The following is an 8,357-nucleotide window of genomic DNA, read 5'->3' as shown; positions in this document are numbered from 1 at the left end:
GAAAAAGAAAAAGAAAAAGAAAAAGAAAAAGAAGAATTCCTTCAATTACAATAGGGCCTTCGCACGTTCAGTGCTCGGGCCCTAATTAAACGCACAGAAAATGATGGTGTCTAGTGTTTGCAGCAGATTGCATGATGGAAGTTGTAGTGTTTGTGTGTCTCACCCGTTGGAAAATGAACAGGCCTTGCTGTTGGCATCAACAGCTGCAGTAGCTGCTGTGGCTCTCAGATGACAGGTGATGTAGATCTAAAGAGAAACAAAGACTCATTTCAGTTTGTACTAATAGAAATTAAGTTAAAACGGCTGGGGAGGAAACCAATTAGAAATGATAACGCCAGTTAATTTCAAGTCAGCAGTAGATAAACAATAACAATACAAGTGAGCAGCATGTTTGAGTCTCACCATGCCGCTGTGGTCCTGTTGGAACCTGAACGCCTCCACCTCAAACTGCAGTCTGTCGTCCTGAGACTGAGGAGAAGGAACTGAGAGTTGGAGTCTGTCAGTTGACTGTCAAACAGAACACCTGAACGACCGTCAGACAAACAACTGACCCCAAAAAAGATCGGAGGAAAGCCTATGTATGAATAATGCATGTATAAAAAAATAAAAAAATAAATATAGGCTACATATGCCCAAGGGACAAACATTAACAAAAATAAAAAGCTCGATCCACCCAGATATGTTTTAATTAAAAAGTCTTGATCACATCCCTTTCTCCATAAGTCAAAACTCAAACTAGTTGTGATGTCACAAAATCATGCTCATACGTAGGTTAAACTGAGATTTAAAATGAGCATTTAATCCAAGGGGTACAGTAACAGTAAAAACCACCACCAGTACAGTCAACTGACCCGTTGTTTCCCAGGAAGGTATATCGAGGGACGGTGTCAACGTTTGGGACCATGGTGGCCACACAGCTGTCCACCATCACTCTGAGAGGGATGTGATAAAACTGTTTGACCGAAACTTCAAACTTCATCGTGTCTCCCAGCAGGAACTGAGCGGATGGACGAGAGAACTGCCAATCATCTGAGTCATGGGACAAAAAGACGTCAGGAACATTCAGGATGGAGATAACCTTTACAACATGTCAAATCCTGTGGCTTTCTATAATAGAGAGAAAGTAACCAAGAACCGAAATACTGTAGGATCTAACATTTTTAGGTTTGTGTACTTCTCTTCATATTTAAGAACTATAGTTATCGGTAAATGGACCACTTAAAGTGATTGTATACTACTAGATACTGTTTAAATTAAGACAAAATTCACTTTAAAGATTAAGCCACCAAAAGTATATGGAGCGGTTCAAATTAGCTCCACCTTGACCAATAACATCAAAAGGACCAATTACATATTAATACATCTAGAATAATGATCCAATATTACATTAGAACAACAATGACAGTAGGTACTCTGCATTATACTTTTACTTTACTGCAGATTTTATGCTGATGGACCTGGTCTCACTCCCAAGTCATCAAATATTGCAGCTTGGTCAGTGGCTGTCTGCTTCAGACCAACTTTATCATTTATGAAGTTGTAGCAAACACCCACCGGTCATCAGTCTAAAGGAGAAGTAGAGACTTTCTTCTGAAGCTTTGGTGGCACTGAATGGAGTCCAGGTTGGCACCAACTGCCCGCTGCTCACATCATGCTTCCTAGAAACAAACAGCAAAATCGAAAAATAAAAAAGCAAAATAACAGTTCAATGGAACAGAAACTAAAATGCCAAACTCAAGACAAAATCAAAGTTCTTCAGGTTCAGTTTTATAAAATCTGACCTTGGGTAGTGACAATCGATGTTGACTGTGACGTCTCCGGTTCGGACGATTTGACCGTCCCCCAGAGGACTGGGAGTGTAGAGCAGCGTGAAGGCATAGATGAACGAGTCCTCAGACATCTGAAACACAGTTTACAGGACACCTTGAATGTCAAGTGTGAAGACAAGTTAAAGTTCCATCAAATCAAATTACCAACGGTAAAAGTGTCTCTGGAATTTGTGAACCCATAGAGAACCAGCAACTGTGCAGACTTTTAAAAAGCACACGTTTATAAGATACAGTAGTAAGTACATTTTCAGAAATTACTAAACTGTAAACTGTGTCTGAAAGCTTACCGATATGAAAACTTGGATACTCAAAATCAGTCAGATTTCAGAGTCCACTCATGGTCATTTGAACAAATATGTTTTTGTACAAAAATGCAACTGATTAGCTCGAGTCAACCATTATTATTGTAAAACCCTCACCAGCAACTGGCTGCCACATCCATGCAGCTCTGATTCAAAGACCAGTGCCTGAGCTTCGGGATCTTCCGCTGTGGCAGGACATCCTCCCAACGTGACGTCTGCAGTCTGGACAGGTTTGCCGATCCCCAGCAGGTCTTTCTTGGCCTCCACCCGGATGGAGTTCTCCCTGCAGACGGCGCTGACGCTGTCAGCTGCTGTTGGTACTTTCAGCTTAAAGTCTGGAGGGAACAGAGGCGCCTCTTCAGCCGGTGGAGCCGGGTATCTCCAAGACAAAGGTTCAGTGAAAGACTGCTTCTCCTGGAGGACATCTGTGAAGGAAAGGCTGATATTATCAATCAGTTTGATTTGTTGTTAAACTACCAAGTATGACAGTTATAAATACCACAATTGTACTTAAAAGCTGATTCTCAACCTTGGAAGCTGACTGCTGTTTGTCAACTGATGAATACATTCATCTCTAATCATTACCAGGAAAACCACCAGTTTGTCCTAATCACTGGAGTTGTTTTTACTACACGTAAAACTAAAAGATTTCTCAGGAAGCATACATCTACCTTTGTCCTGACCCACTAAAACCACAAAGTTAAAGTGGGTTGTCTGCCTTCATGTCACAGGGGGCAATAATGAGCCCATTACAGTTTGGTAGAGCCGAATTTATCATGAGTGTTTAAAGTTTGCTCATAATTGACTCAAAACTGTTTTTTTCAGCATAAATCACATTCAGAATTCTTCGCCACAATAATTAGATACAGGTCGGATTTTTTGCAATGCAACCTCAGTGTAATCAGTCACATCAGAATTTATGTGACGTTTATGTCCCTCTAAATTTCTATTCTATATCTTATCTTATCTTATCTTAAATACATTTCATAGCTCCAGATTTTGCTTTTTCCTTTTAATTATTTTAATTTTTTTTTAGTAATTCTGAGATTTGGACTGTTGGTTGGACAAAACAAACATTGTGATGGTGTCACTTTGGGTGGTGGGTATTGGTGACTGCATTTCTCACATATTTTCAGAATAGTAAACAATCAATGGAGAATCAGCATATTAATCCATAAAAATATTTATAAAAAGGTCTACAAATAAATAAAATAACATGAATCAGTAACAACAGTTTTTTATGCCATTAACTGAACGAAAAGGTCTGGGGACTTTTAGTGGATCAAGTCTACCTGCTGGTTCCAGCCGTTCTGGTCCCTGGTCTCCAAACCTGCCGGCTGCAGGATGCATGTGCCAGTTTAAGGCCTGAACTGCTGCTGAAGCGCCACAGAGCAGGCAGAAAATGATTGACAGCTTCATGCTGAGTTTATTCTGTGTTTCCTATGTTCAAAACAGATTCACCTGTGCAGCAGGTGGTTTTATAGAGCTGATGTTTGGCTCCGCCCATCATCTGATTGACCTGATGGTTCTCCAGCTGCACCTCGTTCTTCTGCACCCTCCACCAACCTGCTGGCACTCTACTGAGCTTCATTTTAACACACTGAACTTTACATTTTTTTCTATAAATATCAATTTTCATATATGCAACTGATCAGGAAGTTTATTCCTGACCTTTTCTCATTCACATTTCTGTGATAAAATAAGTGTCTTATACAGTGGTGGATGAAGTATTCTGGTCCTTTGCCTAGATAAAGGTACTAATGCCATACTGTAAAAGTACTGTGTTAGAAGTAAAAGTCCTGCATGTAACTGTGACTTCAGTAAAAGTATCTAAGTATAGTCAGGAAAATGCATTTTACTGTTGTAGTTGGTTAATGTGGAGCTCAAGTATTTTTTATTTTTATAGGACTGCAATAATGATTATTTTCATTCTGTATTAATCTTCTGATTGATTGATTAGTTTGTGAAAAATCTAAAAATAGTAAGAAATGCCATCACAATTACCCAGAGCCCAAAGTGACACCGTCACAATGTTTGTTCTGTCCAACCAATAGTATAAACCTGAATATTATAAATTATAATTATAATTAATATACAGTACTATAAGGTTGAACACAATTTTACAATTCTGTATTGTTTCCCTTTTATTAAAACATTTTTTATGATGAATGACAACATGTTGTATGTTGTAAGTATAATGAAAATAAAACCCAGTGGAACTGAGAAGAAGAAGAAGTAAAAACCAAGAAATAGCTGATAAAGAAAACAATCATGTGAATATTTATTTACATACATTTATTTTAACCCGGAAAATAGTACATCAAAAGTTTATTGCAAACAAAGGTCAACAGAACAGAAAGTGGCGATGCTGCTGGCTGTGGTGTGAGAGAGTGGGTGGACAGACAGGAGGGAGGCAGATCAAAGCTGTAGCTGTGACTTATCCTGGATCAGCTCGGCTCAGTATCTAAGACTGGTACTCTGGGTCACATAACACAGGAAAGTCCAAATCTTGTGTGTTTATTTGCTCACACTTTATTATAAGTGGTACTGGAGAGCACCTCAGTGTTCCATGTCTTATTAAAGTTTTTGCCTCTCATTCACCTATTCACTCCACACGCACGCGCACCGATGGCATAAAGCTACAAGGTGCTGGCCTGACCACTGGGAGCAATTGCCCAAGGACACTTGTGGATCAAACCGTCAACCCTGTGATCAGTGGACGACCCTCTCTATCTCCTGAGCCACAGCCAGCCCTTATTCTGCCTGGAAGTCAAACTTCCACTATAATGGACGATAAAGTTGTTTGTTAATCTACAGAAACAGAGTGAATTTGAATTTAAGTGCAGTGGTTTTAAATCTTAACTGATGTTTGCCATAATAATAGATTCACTTACTAGTTTTATCGAGATTTCAACTGTTGATCGCTGTCTTCCTCAGTCGATGGGGTTTGTAGGCTTCATCACGTGGCTTTGGTCTCTGGTGTCTGATGTGAATGTCCTCCTTGATCTTTCTCTGGCTTCCACTGAAACACTGTTTTGTTTGCTCACGGAGGGAACTGTTGGGTCTGTAAATAGTTTTCTAAGGAGTACGGTCTAGACAAGGCAAAGTGACTTGAGATAATTTCTTTTTTTTGTTTACATTTTGATTTAGCACTATACAAATAACATTTAATTGAATTGAATATACAGTATAGCCATATAAGAGATTTTTGTAGGTCTATGTAGTGTGCGTGTGTGTGTGTGTGACTAAGTAAGGTCCTAACGGAGTTCATTCTGTTAAAAATTGTTTATGAATCATTAGAGGCAGAAAAACATGCTCTCCCCTGGTGTCCTCCATATAAATAATTAGTCCAGCCAAGGTCACACTAACACTAATGCTAACACTAAGACCCACACAGACACACACACTCTGGTTTCCTGGTGATGGAGATCCTGAGAGGGAAGAGATAAAGAGAGAGTGCAGTGAAAAATGAAGATGAGGAGGGGAAACATGAAGATAGAAAACCAGCACAAAAATCTGACATGTAAGTTATACAAAATCTAACTTTTTAATGCTTTTAATTTGTAATATATATATCATCAGTATCCAAAACATGTAAGTGACATACCGTATGTGACATGGATGTATATCTCATGTTAATGTTAATTAAATATCCAGCCAGCTTTTGGATTCAAACCTGACAGCTTACTTCCACCGTATGTGCATGTATTTGAAAACGGCATCAAATTGTCCCATATTTTAATTAAATAAATACATGGATGATTATTAGTAGTAATTATTATCTTTACCTCTGTAAAATAGAAAACATATCTTTGATACTGCAAGGTGAAAATGACATATTATGACAAATACGTTACCTGTGGGCTAGTTCATATTGTTCTAATATTACACTGTGCTTTTTGTTCTTTTTAGATGTAAACATATATTTAAATGTTAGATATATGTTCATATAGGTAAACATTTACAAAAGTCCCACTTTTTTTGTGTCAGTGTCAATGTTTAATAAGATGGATCAGTAAGTGTTGTGGTGTACAGTTTGTTTAACTTTATCTTTAAAACCTGGAAAAGAATGTGAGATTTATTTTATCATTATTGTTGCAGATAACAGTATTATTGTTTAGTAGCATTGTTTGAATATTTATAGGAGAGGATTTGACCACCAGGATACAGTATATTTGTGATTATTGTGAGTGTGTGTTAACATTAGTGCTAGCTCTCCCTCCATTCATTTCATGTACAAACTGCAGCAGCCTCCTGGGGCTGTTAGCTGCTCACCTTCACTGATATTAATGAGCTCTTTCTGCTCATTTCCTTTATTTATTAACCGCTAAAAGCCAGAGGAAAGAGGTGTGTGTGTGTGTGTGTGTGTAAAGGGTTCAGTCGTTTAAGTTTAATGTCGTGTTATTTTTACGCAGACGTGGCTGTTTTCTTTCTGTTTTTTTTTGTTTCTGGAAAACGAAGCAGTTTGTTAATGATGATGATGGCAGCAGGTTTTTGGGACGACCTTGATGAAGGAGCGGAGAGTTTTTAGACGACAGAACTCTGCTGTGATGGAACTGGTCACAGGCAAAAGGACAAATATATAATAATAAAAAAAAAATCGTTATAATACTTTATTTATTTCACATGAATGGATGCAATAGTGTTATTTATGAAAATGTTAAAAAATATACATAAAAAGACAGATGGAACATAAAAACCCAATAAAAAACAAAGATGTTTAAAAATACAAATGTATAAATATCACACTACTTGTTACAATACTTTTGCATTACTCCACACCATTACCTGAATCACGTAATATGAACGGCACTTAACAAGCCAAACACAAACAAACTCACTAGGGTTGCCCGCTCACCAAACTATGGCTTTATACTAGACCACTCATGGTTATCAATGTACACAGCAAATTCAGGCAAAAAGTAGTGATAACACTTCATGAGAAGGAGTATCTCAAATGGCTGAAGAGCCTCTCCAGGGACTCACTAGACAGTGTCGCTGTGTTTCAATTCATGGATATTGTAAGGAAACAGTTCAGGATCTGTCTGACCACGACTTCAAATATTCAATGATTTCAGTGTCGGAGTTGAAGAAAGTTACTTAAGTGTTACTGACAAATATAATGTTATTACATTATTATATTACATTGTAATGCATTACACCCAACACTGGTTATCAGTGCAAATGTTAGCATGCTACCGTACTAAACTAAGACGGTGAACATGGAGAAGAATAAGATCAGAATGTTAGCTTTGTCATTCTGAGCATGTTAGCAGGGTGATGTTAGTGTAAAGCTCAAAGGACAGGTGTGCCTTAGGAAAGCCTCACAGAGCTGCTAGCAGGAGATTTTTTTTGTGTGCCATTCTTGACCAAATAAAATCAAAATTTTTGACTTCAAAATCTCCCCTCAAAAACGCCAGGGGCTAGAGTACAAAGACACAGACAGGCTTTTATTTCTATACTTTGTACTGTGTATTTGTGCCTGTACAGTTTCTTTGTGGAGGTAGGTGCTCGGACAAACGGGGTCAGAGGTCATCAGAAGACAAGCGAGTGCTGTTGTGGAATCTGCTGAACAACGCACTTCCTATTTGATCTCTGACCTCGACCATCCATCCCATAATCACATTCCTGCTCCGTCCTCCTCTGCTCTCCAACTCCTACAGTCACACTGAATCAGAGAAACTGGCTGGTGTGTCTGGTTTTATGAATAAATAATTATTATTCCCCATCCAACGCTAAAGTAAATCTTTAAACCAAAATAAACAGCAGCAGGAACAGTTTGTTATATAAAGTGCGGAAATATTGACCGTGACATAACTTGGTCCTCTGAACACAATCAGAGGTTTTATTTGTGAATCTTAGGTGAACTTATCTTGAAAACAGTTTTCTCTTATTTTAAAATGAAGGTAAAGTTCATCATGATCTCTTTTTTTATTTATTTACTTATTGCTTATCTTATTGTCTCAAATAACTAATCAATTTCTTGTCTATAAAATATAAAAATGCCTGTTATAATTTCCTGCAGCCCAATGATCTATTTAAATAGCTTGTTCAATTTATTAAGGTATATAACAAAGAAGCCATTCAAATCCTCACATTTGAGAAGCTAAAACCGGCTGAATGTTTGGCATTTCTGCTTGGAAGTTTACTAAAACAATAGACCTTTTTGACATGAAATAGTAGGGGAATCACACGTGTTACCAATGATACTAATTAAGGTTCTGTT

General features: G+C 37.9%; 1 protein-coding gene across 1 annotated transcript; it reads right to left on the bottom strand.

The window, feature by feature from the left end:
* Positions 1 to 163: 163 nt before the first annotated feature.
* LOC118330682 (zona pellucida sperm-binding protein 3-like) lies at positions 164 to 3,568 on the bottom strand (the record flags this gene model as incomplete). Its single annotated transcript, XM_035665328.1, is given in 8 exon segments — positions 164 to 246; positions 403 to 474; positions 477 to 546; positions 852 to 1,029; positions 1,555 to 1,658; positions 1,782 to 1,900; positions 2,249 to 2,556; positions 3,424 to 3,568. Coding segments are annotated over 8 exon segments (1,061 nt in total), but the record flags the coding sequence as incomplete, so codon positions are not given.
* Positions 3,569 to 8,357: the final 4,789 nt, after the last annotated feature.

Source organism: Morone saxatilis, unplaced genomic scaffold, assembly GCF_004916995.1.
Source record: "Morone saxatilis isolate NCDOM2014 unplaced genomic scaffold, NCSU_SB_2.0 Contig2, whole genome shotgun sequence".
NCBI lineage: Eukaryota > Metazoa > Chordata > Actinopteri > Moronidae > Morone > Morone saxatilis.
Note: the sequence above shows the minus strand (reverse complement) of the source record. Positions and strands in the feature narration are given on the sequence as shown.